The sequence below is a fragment of the Capsicum annuum genome, chromosome 5, assembly GCF_002878395.1.
Source record: "Capsicum annuum cultivar UCD-10X-F1 chromosome 5, UCD10Xv1.1, whole genome shotgun sequence".
Taxonomy (NCBI): Eukaryota; Viridiplantae; Streptophyta; class Magnoliopsida; order Solanales; family Solanaceae; genus Capsicum; species Capsicum annuum.
The window spans coordinates 220820669-220839579 of NC_061115.1; the positions used below are offsets into that span (position 1 = coordinate 220820669).

Sequence of the window (18911 nt, forward strand, 5' to 3'; positions counted from 1 at the left end):
CTTATTATTTCTACTTTTATCGTACACAGCCTTAAACTGAACTGGATAAAGTGAACTATGTTAATATGTCCTAGTTCAAAATTGACTAGATAAAGTGAGAACTAAAAGTATAAGTTAACAATAGTTTCACATCCTTGTAATTAGAACTAGGACGTATTAACATGGTTCAGTTGAACTCATTACTTTCGACATGGACCATATATGTGTGTATGGCATGTATGCATGTGCTCGCACACACATTTTACTTTTGACATACGGATTGTATATGTGTGTATGGCGTGTATGCATGTGCTCGCACCCAGAATCTTGAAAAATAGTGTATATATATATTATATTTTCAGAAGATTGATAATACAAGACTGACAGATTAAATTTAAATCATGAATTCACCTCTATCAGACGAAAGGGAAATTAGATAGGCATAAAAACTTTTCTAGTCATATAGAGGGGTCGTTTGGATGGGAACAAGTTATCATGGGTCAAGTTATCACACCATATATATCACTATGGTATAAATGATGGTCATATAGAGACTCATGTCGTAAAATATAAAACCTGCCACCTACAATACCAAAGTATTATCTAGTACAAATGACAAAGTACCACTTTTGTGTGCAATAGGTTGTGGGTTCGATCTTGGGCAGAAGCATATTATTTTTTAGCTTTTCTCCTATTACAGTGTTCTATATATATCGAGACTGATATAATAAATATTAAATCTATCACTTACAATATTAAAGTGCTATCTAGTCCAAGTGGTATATTGCCATTTTCGTGGGTAACAGGTTGTGGGTTTGATCTTGGACAGAAGCATATCAATTTATTTTTTTTGTTAAGCATTGTTCTATATATAGAAACTGATATAGTAAAATATTAAATCTATCACTCATAATGCCAAAGAACTATCTAGTGCAAGTGGTAAAGTGCTACTTTTGTAGGTCATAGGTTGTGGGTTGCGGCACATCATTTTTTAATTTTTTTTTTTGTTAAGCATTGTTGATTAAAACAATCAACAAGTGTCGTAAATGTATTGACAATATTACTTGGCACCCTGAGAGTCCGGATCCTGGATCCGCCTTTGCCTCCAACCAAACGCTGGATACAATAATCCTAAACTGTATCCCAGAATTATTACACCTCACACCAAACGCCTCCTAAAAGGATACCCAAAATGTCCATTTCATTACAAATGTATGATAAGTACAATTAATATGGGAGAGTTTTACAAGTTGTTTTGGCTAATATATATGATTAATTAGTACAATTGAATTAATTAGGGAAAATTCCTTTAGGGATAATAACATCCCCAATGTTGTTGTGCCATGGATCAGCCAAGTGAGTTGCCAAGTTCTCCAATGGTCCTGTTCCTGGATATGCTGATTGTTGTACACAAAATCCCACAAATGCCAACAATGCAAGACGACCTGAATAACACATAATCATTGTCCATAAGAATGACCTAAACAACTTTAACACTATCAGATTAAGTTGACCTACGAGGCAACCGACCTAGGAAATAGATTTTACAAACTTGTACAACCTAAAAAATTGCATTGAGTACAAACATGTACACTATCATAGTACTATATATAACTTAAACTAAGTAGTAAACACTTCAGCAGCGTATATAACTTAAATCCGTAAAGAGTGAATGTGAAATGCACAAGAGGAGTTTATTAATATGCTAACCATTTTTGATTTCTTTGACTTTGTATTCTTCAAATTTCTTTGGGTCTTTAGAGTAACCCAATGGGTCAAAAGCTCCACCAGGGTACTTCTTTTTCTCAGTGTCCTTTTCCATGCTCCTTTGATGTTCAACAAAGGCTATGGCTAGAAATTCAATAACCAAAATTGTTGGAAGTGTTCCCCATGGAACTGGCTGGCCCAAATATGTGGCCTGTCCTCCTGGAATGGCAGCCCATTCTTGGGCCTTGACCCAATTCCCTAGGCCCAATGCCTCTGGTACTAGGATTCCCGGCTGCAAAAATTGTTCATCAATTAAAAAACTATATTAGAAAATGACAAGTTTAACAACTGTCTTTTCTACTTTCGTGTCAAATCAAAATCAGACAAACACATTGAAATGGAGGGGGTATATGTTTGTATATCTCATCTAATATGTAATGTATATCTTAGAATGACTTATTAATAGTGATGAAGCGAGGAATTTCGTCAAAGAGTGTTCAAGATTTAACGTATACGTATAAAGAGTAAGCTTTATAATAGAGAAAAAGAACACTTACAACAGCAAGCATAGCCCATCTGCAATGAATAAGTTCAGATTCTTTGTATCTTTCCAAATTTTCTGGCACTTCTCCAAAACCAAGTGGATCAAATCCAAAATCTCTGCACTTATATATTTACAAATTAGAAAATTGCATAAATAATAAATACAAATACTTTCTAGTTAAAGATATTCAACAAATAGTTAGTTGTTACAGATTATTCAGCTCTAAAATAACTAGTGTCACACGTTTCAAAATGTTTGACTGTCATTCTACTTTTAGGAAAAGAGTCAGAAATATAACTAAATTTTGATAAAATTTATTGTGACACGACATATGTTTGTCCAGTTGGACCATTTCAGACTCTAACGCGCTCAGTGCGCGTGTATTTCACGTAGTGGTCCAGCTGGGCATATACATGCCACATATATACGGTAATAAATAGCCGAGGGGGTCATAAAATCCCCCACAAAGTTGAAGCATGTTACAACAAATTTCGTCAAAGTTTAGTTAGTATATTTCCAACCTTTCTACCTTTTACAAATGTCACAACTTTAATGCCTATCAAACTTACTTTTTAACCAATACCTTAATAATATTTCACTTCTAGTGACACATAAATCAACTTAACATCTTAAATATCGTGCTGGACCCTATATATATGTCACGTAAAATGAAATGAAGGAAGTATTACTTACCCGGGGGCTGAGCCATCTAGGTAAGATGGACGGGGCTGCCCGGGCATCCAATCAGCGGACATAGTAAACCTAGACATGGCGTTGTTAGCTCCGGCTGAAACCGGCATCGCGGCGGCGAATTTAGACTTAGAAGAAGAGAGGAAAGAGGGACAAACAGCTGCAATTCCACAACTCATCAATGTATTACAAGCCATCTCTTCTTCCTCTCTTTTTTTTTTTTTTTTTTTTTTTATGTGTAATCTAACAAATGTTGAGTTGAGAAAAATTAGAAAATGAATGAGAATGTTCAAAAAAATGTTGTAAATTGTGGTGAGTATAAGGAAGGAATTTGAGATATAGGCAAATCTAAATGTAGATTATTATTGGCTAAGGAGAATTATTTGTGTTTTGTGATTGGTCCATGTGGAAGATGAAGTGGATATTTTTGAAGGATATGTGATAGTAATATTGTGGTTGAGGTTTGTTAAAAGAGTCTGTGATCCGAATTTTATTGATTTAGCCCTGAAAAGTTCGTAGTGCGATTCATGTTTGTGATTTTTTGTGGGGTCTGTGGTAGTAGCGGAGATCTTTATGTTTTCGGGCTTAGGCACGTATTATATAAGTGCATTTAGTGGGCTATTTCGGACAATTGTTTTTACACGTAATTGTGACTATCGTCTCCACCTTGTATTTCTCTCCTTTATAGTGAATTTCCTCCGCCCCTGTCCGTGGTTTTTTCCGTTAAGAATTTTCACATAAATCTGTGTGTCTCCTTCTTATTTTCTTTTACTTTATGATATTGCTTATTCTTCCGGACATAACAAGGTTAGTCCTAGTTGGAGAAAAATATCAAAATTTTAACAAGAAAATCCATTTTTTTGTTTTCAAGTAAAGATTTAATTATAAATTTCTAGTGGTCAAGTGGATAGATTATTGCCTACGTGTAAAATGTGATAGATAATATTAGGTGGAAATTTTGACATACTTTTCTATAATTAGATGATGAGAATCTTATTTATTCATTATTCATATAAATAATAATATAGTGTATGTGTTTATTTGTACACATCTTGATTATTTTATTAGTTGTATTGGTAATTTTCACCTAATATAGTTTCATATTGATGTGGGGATTATAACTTGATTTTTAAAAAATATAATTATGAATAATTCTCATCTTGTGAGCTAGCTTTTAGAATTAATTAGATTCAAAGTCTATTTCTTGATTCATCTCAATTTTTTATTTAAGTAATATTAGGCCCCATACTATATCGATCAGTTTGATGAGATCCATTTACTTTTGTGGAATTTCTGTCGTTTGGAAAATAAGATTATTCCAATTATCATTTCAAATTATACTCTCACCTTGTATTTATATGACACAAATAAAATCTTAAGATTTTCATATAAATTTTATCTTGATTTTAGCTAATAACCCACAATCAAACATCGAACAACTTTTATCTCAAATTCTGTGCTGGGATAACCCCTTAAACACTGTAACCTTAATTCCAGAGGATGTACTGTAGTGGATGAAACTTTTTCTCCCTTAATTAGAAGTCTTGATTTTGAGTTCTGAATATAAATGGATGGTCTCTTACACTGAAAAAATCAAAATTAATCGGCCCCCCATATCGTGGACAAACACCCATCGAAAGTCACAAAAAACCCACAATTCCTATCGATTGGCCCGTTTGATTTGAAAAATGGCTCCCCTAACCTATCAAAATAGGCCGTTGGGGTCCACTTGAATAGTTTCGCCCAAAAATTTCCCCGAGCCCACCCACAAATTTGGTTTTATTTCCTCATAAAATATTAGGGGCCAAATTGATATATTTTTAATCTTAAAGGGCCAATTGATATTTGAAGCCTTAACTTTGCCACCGAAAAATCCGACAAATTTAGCTTGAAAGATCATATTTTTATTTTGACAAAAACAAGAAGAAGAAGAAGAAGAAGAATTTTATTTTGACCGACCGATAGATAGACATCATGGTTTGTTCTTACTGTTTAACTTTTGAGTGTTTCAATTTTGTATTGAATACCCATTTTGTGTTCTTGGATTTTGTTTATCAATTTTCATCTTTATGTGTGTTTGTGTTTTAGTATATAAGTGTATGGTGTTATTTATCTCAATTTTACTTTTTGTTGATTTGGGTATACTTCATTTGCTCTGTATAATTCTGGAAATGCTCATTTTGGGGTTGGGTTGATGTGTGTGTGTGTGTCAGTATAGGTATATGCCATAATTTTATCTCTATTTTGATGCTCATGTATCTTGTTGATTTGAGTGTAATTCATTTGCTCTGTATAATTATGGAAATGCTCATTTGGGGGTGGGGGTGGGGGTGGGGGTGGGGTTGATGTGTGTGTGTGCGTTTCTGTGTAGGTATATGCCATAATTTTATCCCTTTTTTGATGCTCATGTATCTTGTTGATTTGGGTATTTGCTCATTTGGGGGTGGGGGGTTAGTGTGTGTGTGTGTGTCAGTGTGTGTGTTTCAGTGTAGGCATATGCCATAACTTTATCTCTATTTTGATGCTCATGTATCTTGTTGATTTGAGTGTAATTCATTTTCTCTGTATAATTATGAAAATGCTCATTTAGGGGTGGGGTTGGTGTGTGTGTGTTCCTGTGTTTCAGTGTAGGTATATGTCATAATTTTATCTCTATTTTGATGCGCATGTATCTTGTAGATTTGGGTGTACTTCATTTTCTCGGTATAATTCTGGGGATGCGCACCTGGGGTGGGAGGTAGTTGATGTATGTATGTGTGTGTTTGTGTGTGTGCGTTTATGTGAATTATTTTCTCTCAAAATACTCGTTAATTTGGATGCTATAACATGAATTATTTGCTCCAATCCTTAGCATACTTCTGTTAGCCAACAAATGGTGTTTGATCATATGGGGCAGTTTCTTATTAGCTTTGTTCCTTGACATTGTTCTCCTTTTTGGGGGTTGACGCGGGAATTTAGTTGAGAAGTGTTAGTGAAATTTCAACATAATAGGTTATGAATAGACGATAGTGTTATCAAAAGTAACAAAAGTCTAAGGTCTGTTGGGGATTTAAGTGCAAAGCGCAAATAAAGCGTGAGCTTTAATGAAAAAAGGCCCAAAGGGAGAAAAACCAAAATATATATGTTTAGTCTAAGAACAATAATTATAAGCATGAATTACAAATATACGAACAAAGAAATTTAAAAAAATTATCATAAAGTGAAATATTGCTTAGTGTTGCCTCTTTAGAAGAGGCTCATTGGCAAGGGAAAGTATGCCTTAGAACCTTGATGATGACACTGAAGCGCAAATTAAGCTAGGCGAAGCGCTCAACACGTTTGAGCCTCGCTTTAGGGCTTAGGCATGCTTTAAGCGCGGCTGTGACATTAGATGAATCTCTGAGCTTAATGTTAAGCAGAGATTGAGCCAAACCAGTTAGGTAGTGCTAGCCGAGGTCGACAGAATCTCCCGTTGCTTGTTTTTCTAGATTAAAGGAAAAACAAGAACTCCAATTCCTTCAGAAGTTGAGAAAGGAACCACAACAACAGCTACCACTACAAGTCAGTCCCAATCAAGTTGGGCTTGGCTATATGAATCCCTACTTCTCCATTTAAGCTCGTCTCATATCATCATATTAAATAAATAAAGTGAAAATTAAGTTTCATAAGTATATATAATAAGTATAATAGAAGTCTTCTAACAAGCCTAGAACCTATTCTCAACTAGTAGATATCATGTTTGTGGGATCTTTTTCTTCCGGTGTGCCCTATCTTTAGCTAAATTTGCATTGATACCAAGGAATTGTAGGTCTTTTGAGACAACTTCCTTCCATGTGATTTTAGGTCTACCCCGTCCCTTTTAACACCTTCGTTTACCATAGTTTCGCAAAGAAGCAACTATTGTTTGAGTACTTGCAAGCCGTGAGTTTAGTGCTTAAGAGAGATGGTTTAGTGTTGGGATGCTTGACAACTTCTCGGTGTAATCCAATTTTTACGTGTCAGTATGTGCATGTCTCTTATCAAGTACTACCTCCGTCCCATTTTATGTGTCGCCATTTGACCGGGCACGGAGTTTAAGAAATAAGTGATGACTTTGTAAAGTGCACAAAATTGCCCCTCTTAATGTTTACCTTTTAGTTGTCTTTTCTTAATAAGTGGGACCCACTAAGGGTAAAATGAGAATTATGTCATTAAATAATTACCAAATAAGGAAAGGTGACACTCTTTTTGGGAGGGACCAAAAAGTAAATGACGACCCATAAAATGGGACGGAGGGAGTACAAGCATAATTCAGTGTCTGGATGTATCTTACCAAGTACATGCACATTATGGTTATACTCTTCATAGATGGATCTTTACTCATGCAAGGTTAATACATGCATGAAGAAGTAGGGGGAAGAATGATTTACGTCGGTGTTATCAAAAGCGAAAAGCACAGTAAAGCTCGAAGGTCCGTTAGGGCTTTAAGCACTAAATGCAAATAAAGCGTGGGCTTTAATGAAAAAAAGCGCAAACGGAGAAAAAAATACAAATATATATGTTTAGCCCAAGATTAATAATTATAAGCATGAATGAGAAATATATGAACAGAGAAATTGGAAAAATATTACAATAAAGTGAAATATCAATTGCTTAGTGTCGTCTCTTTAGAAGAGGCTCATTGGCAAGGAAATGTATGCCTTAGAGAATTGATTACGACACTGAAGTGCACTTTAAGCGAGACGAAGTGCTCAACACGTTTTGAGCCTCGCTTTAGGGCTTAAGTGTTGTAAGAGCGCCTTTGATAGCACTGATTTATGTGCAATTAGCAGAAAGATTATTGTTTGATTGACTGTTGGAAAGATGAGGACCCCACTTCATCGAAATTTCAATGCCGCCATTTTATTTGTCCATGACCACCTTTTTAAGACAGACACATGGGTGGGCTCCATCTGGTCGGAACGTCGGAGGACACCTCCTTTTTCTAAGCTTGCTTTATAATGTTATGTACTTATGTCAAATGTCAATACACTCAAAGCGATAAGATAATTGAACTTTGTTGGGGGTGATGAATAGGATGAATATACTTATCTATAGGCGGAAAATGCATGGAAGTAAAAGCTAAATGTCTCCCGTAGAAAAATATAAGTTTTTAGTACATGATTAGTATTGGCATTTCTTTCTTGTTTATGATCTCTATGTAAGTCTAGTCGATCAATCACAAATGATAATCACCAGTGATTTATACAATAAATGAGGCAAACTAATATTCACCAATCTTCACAAAGCCGAACTCTTTTGGAAGGTATTGTCTGGACAAATAAAATGCTGACTGTTTATGTGTATTGTTACCAGACTCAAAAACAATGAAAATATGCAAATTAATATGGATGTAAACTTTCAGAAAACCAATAAACTACATGGGCGATTGATCTAGATAATTTCATATAAACTGAAAAACTAATGGAAACACTACTGTGTGTTATCATATCTTTGCATGTATTTCAACATCAACCAGAAACATAGGTAACTTTAGAGAGAATGCGACGCTGATGGTTTATTTCCTTATTGTAAATCAATTTGGTTCGTTAATTTCTTTTTTCTCTATGCAGGCAATGTATATCCGTGTGAAGCGTAATAAGACCACCTACTTTATTCAATGTGATCCAACCGAGACAATTCTACAAATAAAGGAGAAATTGTATAACCTCATAGATCAACCTGCTAATGATCAGCGATTAATCCTCATGCCTGCTGGACACGTGTTGGAAGACTCGAAGTCCCTAGCTGATCAGAATGTAAATTCTCCATCTTTATCATCATCAATTTTCAAAATATCATATGATCTATTGGTACAACTAGAAAATATAATATCGTCTATATTTTTGGTAGTCAGCCGATTTTGTGTCTAGTTTTATCTATTGTATGCATACAGATACAGATTCTACTCCTATTGCCAATGACCTGTCCAACTTTCCTATTTGGGTTGTTCTAAAACTGGCAACCTCATTCTTGAAAATGAATTTTTTTCCTTAAAAATTTTCAATACTCTATTTAATATCATATTAACAGCAATACATAATATTAAAGCTCTTTCAAGGGATCAACCGGTTGATGGGATGGAGAACGACTATGTACGTGTGAGGAATAACCTTTCATTTCTTGTTCTTTTGGTGCACCCATGAAGTTCTAGTGCCTATAAAAAAATGGGTTTCTTTTTGGATGACGATAGTGTCCTGGTCAGCTTGCACATACCTTGATTGTTCCGTTAGTTACCCGGTACTTCCCACCAATACTAGTACCAGCTACCAAGACTTGGCAGATGGAAGTACTACTTTTAGACGATTAGGTTCTTCTTAGAGGATCATGTTATGTTGTAGACTCTCTAGCTTTTGGTGTAGTGCTTGCGTACGGAAGTTTTTCCCATTATTGATAAAAAATTTCACTTCATTAAAAAAAAAAACGGAGCTCTTTTACATGATAATTGTGTTTTCACACTCAATCTACATACATCTTAGATTAATTTTGTGTTCCTATTTTGATACCTGTTTGACATCTATAATGTGATGGAGTGAGTCACATGAGTACACATCGATAACAAGAAAGAAGTCCATGAGGTTCATGAAGTATGTTTCTCAAGCAAATAATCCCTTCTTTATTTAATCTAAGTTTATGACATTATTTGTTCTTAAACACTTTTTAGGTTGAAAATGACGCTGTGCTGGCGCTGACTCTGAGAAAAGGTTCTCTTCCCTTTTGCATTTGTCTTTTCCCAGTTTCAATGGACATTTCTCTAGTTGATTAGCTGGTAGATTTATCCCTGTTACTTCGTGATGGCTAAGTGGTGTAGTACACTTCACTGTGCATATTATCACGAGCTTTCAAATTGTGATGAATATGTTTGTAGCATCAGTTCGAGGATTTTAATCTTTCTTGTAGACTTCAAGGAGTTAACTGTTGAGTAAGAAACAAGTCCTTGGTAGGCGGGAAGTCTATTTAAGAACTTCATTTCACATTAAGTTGATTTGTTGTGGATTTTGGCGCATTAGTTTAAAGTGAATTCGTTGTCCATCACTATCCAAAATGAAAATAAGGAATTATCGACACAGTGAAAAAGAAAACAAGACCTATCTAAGTGGAAGTGAGGGAATGCTAACTATTTATATTTCATCACAGGCTTTACTAGGATCTTTAGGTCTAAGTAAGGAAAACAGTGAGTGGAGTGAAAGACTGGAATTGCTGTATATCTATGTGCACGTGTTTATACGATTTGGATTAACTGGAATATTGGAGATTAGTTTTTTGCTATGATTTGTCCAGGAATGCGGTAAGGTGACACTAAAAATGCACATCACTGTCGATAGTTTCTAGCTGTTTCGGGTGTGATATGACTTATGAGTACATAAACTGTAACATGAATAATACTTCTCTTTTAATTTGTAGTGGGACTAGTTATTTTTAGCCGTGTTTCCGTTTCCTAGCTGATTGGTATTATATTTGTAAAGAGGAATGCAGAGGGAGTAGCGACAACTGGAATCTGGAAAAGAATATCATTGGGTTGAAGAAGTGACGGGTAAAAATATAGTTTATTATTAATTCTATGTGAACATAGCAGAGACATTGGGAGAAATATGTCTTTACGAAGTTTGTATATTTGGAAAAGAAACTTAGGAATAGGTAGAAGAAAGGGTAGAAGAAAAAGGAAATTCTTGTTTTTCGGAATCGGGTTCTACCTTTCAAGAGGACGGGATGTGATGCATAACATTAGTTTTCCTAAACTATTAAGTGCTCCTGTTTCTTGTCCTTTGTTGCCTCTTTAACCACCAAGTACATGTGCAGCTTCCTGTTTGTTCTGTTTATTCATTTTTTTCATGTTGTCTCACTTAGTTTGAGAGGAAAAAAAGACATTATCTGACTCAGCCACTCCTACCACATTCCCGTCCATCCATATTTCAGAATAGATGTATTATGCATTTTGATGAAGTATTCATTGACTAGACAAGTATAAACCTACATAATTTTCATTGGGACTTGATCCTATCTTGGGACCAGAAGTATCACGACCCAAGCCCATGGCACGTATTGTCCGTTTTGACATAACAGGCCTCACCGATTTGTTCCTCGGAGCACAAAAGGAAGATACCATATGAACTTGTGCAATGTCTTTTAGAGCTGTGCCATTTTGATGTGGGATTCACTCCCCTATCATGTACGCTCCTCCAGAAACTTGGCAGGCTGTGCCTGCCAGTCCTTCTATGTGACTTTCCCTTGTTGGCGCGCCTGGGTGTCTCAAGCTAAGTTTTTCGGATTCTCCAAAAATGTTGCCTCACCCGTGTCGGATCCTTCAAAAACACACTATTTTTGGAGGATCCGACACACACCCGTAGACATTTTTGAAGAGTCCGAGCAACTCAGGTCTCAAGAACCATTTGAACTTCTATCTAGTCTTGATCCTATCTTGGGACTTAATATTTTGAACTTCTATCCAATCAAATACTTGAACACTATTGAAGCAATTACCAAAAACCAGTAGCTTTTGGTTACTATGGTGATTTTGAGGTGAAACTTGTTTAGCTTTTAGGTTGTGATCTCATCCCAGAGCTTTTGAGTTTTTGAACATTTGCATTTGATTTTATACTACTATGGTCTAACTTTTGGCTTTACGATATGCATTTTGGTCGATTTTTGCTCATTATAACCGTGCATCTTTTCCTGATTTTAGATGACAATGAATTCGAGGATGTAAATATCGTGAAACCTAATGACTTTTACCAGAACCGCGATTCAGAAGCTGGTGCAAATTGGTGAGAAAATACATTCTGGGAATATCTAATTCTCAACAAAGATCTGTATGTCTGGTTTTGCCCAAAATACTCAAATAGCGTTGAGTTTCATGCTGCTCGAGAGTTTGTGATATCTTCGTGGTCCTGTTTAGCAATGTAGAACACTGTTCAAGAAAACTTCTTTTTGTGATTTACGCAACGATGAGAGCTGAGATACAGATAGATAAGTTTTTGCTTCAACTTTTTATGGATGTATGTAAATTGTGATAAGTTTTTGACACCATTGTCTTCTTTTTTTAAGAATTTGAACCATGAAACATGTTAATTTGCAATGACAAATTGAGTTCCTATTTGCTTAAGACAGGTCTTAAAATAAATTGTTGACGGTCTATCGGAAATAACTTCTCTACCCTACAAACGTTGAGGTAAGATTTGTGTACATTCCATCCTTTTCGGGCGATCTTGGGCACCATGCAGCAACAACTTCCAATCATATAATGTGTACTCTTAGTACGACTTTCAGCGGTAGTCAGTTGTCCTTGTTAACTAAAGATGGGTTTCGGATTCAAATCTTGAGAATAGAGAAATTTTTAGCGTCTGAATAAACTTACCGCATCCAGTATTTATATCAAACGAAGAATAACATGATATTATAGGGCGGTCAAGTGCACAAAGCATCTCACGTTTACATAAGGTACAGCCTCATCTCAAGGAGTATGATGTAGTCATCTATTCTAATGCAAGTATTAGTAGTTGCTTTCACGGCTCGAATCTGTGAGGTATTGCTTTCATGACTAGAACCTGAGGGCAATCGATCATATTGATCACACAGAGACAATTTTACTCATGTCATGCTGTTTACAATTTGTAAGCTTATAATGCATAATCAAAATTCTAATCAATGATTAATGAATTTGATTGATGTAACTTAATATAAATCCCATTGTAGGACCCAAAATATGATATTTTTCCCAACTAGGACAACCACAACCACAATATCACCATCACATATCCTTCAAAAATATCCACTTCATCTTCCAAATGGACCAATCACAAAACACAAACAATTCTTCTTAGCCAATAATAATCTAAATTCAGATTTGCCTATATCTCAAACTCCTCCCTTATACTCACCGCAATTGCACCAATTTTTTATCATTCTCATATCCATTTCTTCTATTTCTTTAAACGTCTTTCAGTTACCAAAACACAAAAGAGTAAGAAGAGATGGCTTGTAACACATTGATGAGTTGTGGAATTGCAGCTGTTTGTCCCTCTTTCCTCTCTTCTTCTAAGTCTAAATTCGCCGCCGCGATGCCGGTTTCAGCCGGAGCTAACAACGCCATGTCTAGGTTTACTATGTCCGCTGATTGGATGCCCGGGCAGCCCCGTCCATCTTACCTAGATGGCTCAGCCCCCGGGTAAGTAATACTTCCTTCATTTCATTTTAGGGTCCAGCACGATATTTAAGATGTTAAGTTGATTTATGTGTCACTAGAAGTGAAATATTATTAAGGTATTGGTTAAAAAGTAAGTTTGATAGGCATTAAAGTTGTGACATTTGTAAAAGGTAGAAAGGTTGGAAATATACTAACTAAACTTTGACGAAATTTGTTGTAACATGCTTCAACTTTGTGGGGGATTTTATGACCCCCTCGGCTATTTATTACCGTATATATGTGGCATGTATATGCCCAGCTGGACCACTACGTGAAATACACGCGCACTGAGCGCGTTAGAGTCTGAAATGGTCCAACTGGACAAACATATGTCGTGTCACAATAAATTTTATCAAAATTTAGTTATATTTCTGACTCTTTTCCTAAAAGTAGAATGACAGTCAAACATTTTGAAACGTGTGACACTAGTTATTTTAGAGCTGAATAATCTGTAACAACTAACTATTTGTTGAATATCTTTAACTAGAAAGTATTTGTATTTATTATTTATGCAATTTTCTAATTTGTAAATATATAAGTGCAGAGATTTTGGATTTGATCCACTTGGTTTTGGAGAAGTGCCAGAAAATTTGGAAAGATACAAAGAATCTGAACTTATTCATTGCAGATGGGCTATGCTTGCTGTTGTAAGTGTTCTTTTTCTCTATTATAAAGCTTACTCTTTATACGTATACGTTAAATCTTGAACACTCTTTGACGAAATTCCTCGCTTCATCACTATTAATAAGTCATTCTAAGATATACATTACATATTAGATGAGATATACAAACATATACCCCCTCCATTTCAATGTGTTTGTCTGATTTTGATTTGACACGAAAGTAGAAAAGACAGTTGTTAAACTTGTCATTTTCTAATATAGTTTTTTAATTGATGAACAATTTTTGCAGCCGGGAATCCTAGTACCAGAGGCATTGGGCCTAGGGAATTGGGTCAAGGCCCAAGAATGGGCTGCCATTCCAGGAGGACAGGCCACATATTTGGGCCAGCCAGTTCCATGGGGAACACTTCCAACAATTTTGGTTATTGAATTTCTAGCCATAGCCTTTGTTGAACATCAAAGGAGCATGGAAAAGGACACTGAGAAAAAGAAGTACCCTGGTGGAGCTTTTGACCCATTGGGTTACTCTAAAGACCCAAAGAAATTTGAAGAATACAAAGTCAAAGAAATCAAAAATGGTTAGCATATTAATAAACTCCTCTTGTGCATTTCACATTCACTCTTTACGGATTTAAGTTATATACGCTGCTGAAGTGTTTACTACTTAGTTTAAGTTATATATAGTACTATGATAGTGTACATGTTTGTACTCAATGCAATTTTTTAGGTTGTACAAGTTTGTAAAATCTATTTCCTAGGTCGGTTGCCTCGTAGGTCAACTTAATCTGATAGTGTTAAAGTTGTTTAGGTCATTCTTATGGACAATGATTATGTGTTATTCAGGTCGTCTTGCATTGTTGGCATTTGTGGGATTTTGTGTACAACAATCAGCATATCCAGGAACAGGACCATTGGAGAACTTGGCAACTCACTTGGCTGATCCATGGCACAACAACATTGGGGATGTTATTATCCCTAAAGGAATTTTCCCTAATTAATTCAATTGTACTAATTAATCATATATATTAGCCAAAACAACTTGTAAAACTCTCCCATATTAATTGTACTTATCATACATTTGTAATGAAATGGACATTTTGGGTATCCTTTTAGGAGGCGTTTGGTGTGAGGTGTAATAATTCTGGGATACAGTTTAGGATTATTGTATCCAGCGTTTGGTTGGAGGCAAAGGCGGATCCAGGATCCGGACTCTCAGGGTGCCAAGTAATATTGTCAATACATTTACGACACTTGTTGATTGTTTTAATCAACAATGCTTAACAAAAAAAAAAATTAAAAAATGATGTGCCGCAACCCACAACCTATGACCTACAAAAGTAGCACTTTACCACTTGCACTAGATAGTTCTTTGGCATTATGAGTGATAGATTTAATATTTTACTACTAATAGATTTCTAATGAAATGGACTCTTTGTGTATCCTTTTAGTCTAGTAGTAGTTGTTGTTTGTTAAAGGGGTTCGAAAATCGATCATACGTGTTGTGCTCTAGTAGTTCGTTGAATCTCCTTTGTATGAAATTCCTGGCTCCGCTATTGATAGGAACTTCAAGTTATTGTCAGATACTCCGGAGAGTTTTTGATATTCAAATCATTTGGTGTATCTTGGAGTAACTGGTAAAGTTGCTGTCATGTGACCAGGAGGTCATGGGTTCAAGCCTTGAAAACAGCTTCTAGTAGAAATGCAAGGTAAGGCTGCGTACGATACACCCTTGTGGTGGGGCCCTTCCCGGAATACCGCACATAGTGGCTTTAGTGTACCCCCTTTTTTGGTGTATTTTGGCATAGTAAACACACTCAAATATTATTGATACTTAATAAATATACAAAAGCTCACCAAAAATGAATAATGTTCATCCTCACACTTTTCTCTTTAATGCTGAACTTTGCCTGTGGACTACAACAAATGCAAAGAATGGATGCAGGCACATCCTGCATAAGGTTAAATCGATACAACATTATCGATGCCAAAACATCAGCTAACTACACCAGCCGGTGAAAGGAAACCGGCGTGCAGAGGAACCGTGTTTGAAGCAACAATGTCATTGCAGTATCCCCCTCTAGCTTCATCAACGACTAGATGGTCGTGTCTTGAAGCAACTGTTTTGAGCCGATGTCGCTCTGCCCTTGAACCTATCACTTGTCCCAGAACAGATGCTGCAATGGTAAACGCCATAGCCGTTTTAGGCATCAAGACGGACTTCCTCAGTATGGCGATGAATGGCACAGCTGCATGTACAGCTGCAAACCAAGACGGCGAAAACTTTTCAGTGTGTTCTCTCCATACGCCTAAAGGAATATTTGCTGCCATGCCTAAAACACCGATCACTAATATTTTTGCCGGCAGAGGTTGTGGCCGCAAGTTTTTTGCAAAGGCAGTCCGCGATAGAGCAGCTCGGGCAGCAACTATAGCAGGGGGGCACTTGAGCTTCACACCAGGAGGAGGCTGAAAAGCCTTTGCTACAAGAGGAAGGACAGTACTCACAGCACGGTATGACTTCGCTATAGGGCAATTTCCATTTTGTAGCCACTCGTTGCTTAATGCTTCGTGTTCTGGATCTCCTCCCTGATAGATCAAGAAATGATGGTTAGCAATCACAATGTGATTGAGTTTAGGTTATTCTATCGAAGATCAAGAAGTCGAATAAAGTGTTCCACTGGACTCTGAACATTTGACGAAGTCATATACTAAGTTACAATGGAATTCAGCCGTTTTGACATGTTGAGAAATTTGGTCGATGCAAAATAGAAAAGAGATGTCTCGAACCTGTCTTTTGGACGATTCAGACTTCTTCTTTTGGTTCTTCCACTTCTCGGAGAAAGAATCAAAACCAAACGGCCCTCCAAATCCAAAACCGGAGAGACTTATGGTAGCTGCCTTAGCGACCAAAGGGTTGAAATGACGCGGTGTAGCTTCAGAATCTTGTTTCTCATTCGTAACAGACAGTCTCCCAGAAAGTGGGACAGCACCGTTCTGTCCATGGAAAAGTCTGAATGCCACGTCAAAGTTAGGACCATCCTCGAAGATAGGACCTTTTCCTCCACGTACCTGATTCAGATGCAACGATAACAATGAGAAAGACTTCACTTCAACTTTAGTATGAAAGGGACGTGGTCATCCCACCAATGTGAATCGATTCATCAATATGCAAGCTATATACAAAGATGCAAGGGAAAAGCTCGTCCGCAGATAAGTGATCAATCAACAACTTACCGGAATGGGGAAACCAACGGAGCTTGAGAAGGAAAAACTAGTTGGTTCGTTGATATTCGTCAAAAATGGGCACCTAGCAATGTCTTGCTGGAAACCTGAAGAGTCATCACTTGTATTCCTAAAGAAAAACTCCATTTTACCGGAAGAACGATAACCTACACAGAAATCAAAATACATTTGAGCAACATAAGCTTCAACAGAAACCAATTACCAAAGCAAGGATTAGTACAAAGAATCAAAAGCCATCCACTTATAAACACCAAGCATTAGGGGAATTCCAGAAAGGAATCCATAATAAGTCTGATAACTGGTTTATAGGCAGCCCGGTGCACTAAAGCTTCCGCTATGTGCAGGGTTCGGGGAAGGGCCCCACCACAAGAGTGTATTGTACGCAACCTTTTCTTGCATTTCTACTAGAGGCTATTTCCAAGGCTTGAACCCGTGACCTCCTGGTCACATGGCAACAACTTTACCAGTTACTCCAAGGCTCCCCTTCATAACAAGTATTATTAAGCAAACTATTCAAAAATAAGCTCATTAATTTGTTTAGCCAACCTAAAACCTTCAAAGAACCTTGCTCCATATCCCTTATGTATAACTGGGGAAACTATACATTATTTGTTTCAATTAACAACTTCATGGGCATTCATCCATTCTACAACTATGCATAAATACCAAAAAGAAGAAAAAAAGGAAAGACACACAAACCAAAATAGCTAAACAATATCTAGCAAAAAAGAGAAAAGCAAATCATTTTGAGATTGATATACAATACCTGTATACAGTTTACATAAATACAGATCAAATTTCAGCTCAAACACAAAAACTCATAAGCAGTATAACAAAAGTAACAATTAAAGAATCAATTCCAAACTTGTTGGAGTTAGCTATATAATATCCAATTGGACCCTTTTCATTCTAATACCCAAGATTCATCTTTTAAGTAAAACCCATTAATAAAAAACACTAAAAATCAATACCCATTTCTCAAATTCAACCAACAATTTCAATCCAAAAAAAGAAAAAAAAAATCACACTTCCAAGAAAATCAAATATGGATACATTGCAATGAATCAAAAAAAGAGAAAGAAAAAAACAGCCCTGTGCACTAAAGCTTGTCCGGACCACAAGGGCTTGTCTGTCGCAATTTTACGAATTAGTTTAAAAGGCTCCAAATAAACAAAAGTAAATTCAATAAAAAAGAACATACCTTTAGTACAAAAATGCTATGAAAACTTGGAGGGAAAAAAAAAATGTTGTGATAGAAATGAAGAAAAGGATGAGAGAAAGAATTGAGTAGTTGATGGTTTAGGTGAAGATGAAGGAAGAGACTTGTTAGGTAGCTAAATGACAGCATGTTGGCCACACTCCAAATGGGAATTTGTCTACCTACGCGGGCAGGCTTTTTTTGACTAGTTGTTAAAAGGAAGAATAACTAACCCCCCTAACTCCTACTTTTCTTGTCATTAATAATAAAAAAAATAGCAATACTAATAAGAGGAAGAAAATAACAAGTGGGATTAAAAATAATGCCACAATACATAAATCTAACCCCCTTTAATTTCATCTATGTGTTTCAACCAGGGGTGGAGCCGGCATTCAGCAGAAAATTATTATACTATTAATACATGATTAAAATAATTTTTATCTATTAATTCTTCAAGTTTCGAACCTTCTTAGCAGAAATTCTAGCTCGGCCGTTGCACACAAGTAAACACTTAAACTTATATAAAGTTAAATAAGTAGACATATCTGACGTTCTACGTGACTAATTTGTGTCTTACATGCAGTCCTACGTACTGTATTAGGCTAATGCTGCATAGGACGTTCAACTTTATATAAGTTTGAGTGTTTATTTGTGCGCATCCAAAGTTGGAGGTCATAGATGTAAGTTAAAACTAAGTTAAATGACATGTTTGTATATTATGACAAAAATAATTGTAGGATTTATTTTTCA

General features: G+C 36.1%; 4 protein-coding genes across 7 annotated transcripts; 2 read left to right on the forward strand and 2 right to left on the reverse strand.

Annotated features, from left to right (window-relative positions):
• Positions 1-1163: 1163 nt before the first annotated feature.
• LOC107872234 (chlorophyll a-b binding protein 6A, chloroplastic) lies at positions 1164-3323 on the reverse strand. Its single transcript, XM_047412883.1, has 4 exons — positions 2924-3323; positions 2244-2346; positions 1690-1978; positions 1164-1424 (listed from the first exon to the last, which is right to left on the reverse strand). The coding sequence occupies exons 1-4, from the start codon at positions 3115-3117 to the stop codon at positions 1270-1272; spliced, it is 741 nt and encodes a 246-aa protein (XP_047268839.1). The 5' UTR covers positions 3118-3323; the 3' UTR covers positions 1164-1269.
• A 1416-nt stretch (positions 3324-4739) lies between these two features.
• On the forward strand, positions 4740-12020 carry LOC107871478 (ubiquitin). Of its 3 annotated transcripts, XM_016718425.2 has the most exons (5): positions 4740-4897; positions 8491-8676; positions 9582-9621; positions 10384-10451; positions 11601-11739. In XM_016718425.2, the coding sequence occupies exons 1-4, from the start codon at positions 4895-4897 to the stop codon at positions 10446-10448; spliced, it is 294 nt and encodes a 97-aa protein (XP_016573911.1). In that variant the 5' UTR covers positions 4740-4894; the 3' UTR covers positions 10449-10451; positions 11601-11739. The 3 variants fall into 3 exon arrangements, with proteins under 3 accessions (XP_016573911.1, XP_016573909.1, XP_016573912.1); XM_016718423.2 differs by lacking the exon at positions 10384-10451 and having other exon boundaries at positions 11601-12020; XM_016718426.2 differs by lacking the exons at positions 9582-9621; positions 10384-10451 and having other exon boundaries at positions 11601-12020.
• A 687-nt stretch (positions 12021-12707) lies between these two features.
• LOC107871477 (chlorophyll a-b binding protein 6A, chloroplastic) lies at positions 12708-15216 on the forward strand. 2 transcript variants are annotated; one of them, XR_007055610.1, is made up of 5 exons: positions 12708-13082; positions 13645-13747; positions 14013-14301; positions 14567-14778; positions 15121-15216. XR_007055610.1 is itself a non-coding variant. In XM_016718422.2 (4 exons), the coding sequence occupies exons 1-4, from the start codon at positions 12889-12891 to the stop codon at positions 14719-14721; spliced, it is 741 nt and encodes a 246-aa protein (XP_016573908.1). In that variant the 5' UTR covers positions 12708-12888; the 3' UTR covers positions 14722-15162. The 2 variants fall into 2 exon arrangements, 1 of the variants encoding a protein (XP_016573908.1); XM_016718422.2 differs by having other exon boundaries at positions 14567-15162.
• Positions 15217-15517: 301 nt separating this feature from the next.
• On the reverse strand, positions 15518-18344 carry LOC107871476. The gene is made up of 4 exons (XM_016718421.2): positions 18165-18344; positions 16955-17109; positions 16508-16789; positions 15518-16306 (listed from the first exon to the last, which is right to left on the reverse strand). Exons 2-4 carry the CDS (start codon positions 17087-17089, stop codon positions 15716-15718), a joined length of 1008 nt encoding a protein of 335 aa, XP_016573907.1. The 5' UTR covers positions 17090-17109; positions 18165-18344; the 3' UTR covers positions 15518-15715.
• Between the last annotated feature and the right edge of the window lie 567 nt (positions 18345-18911).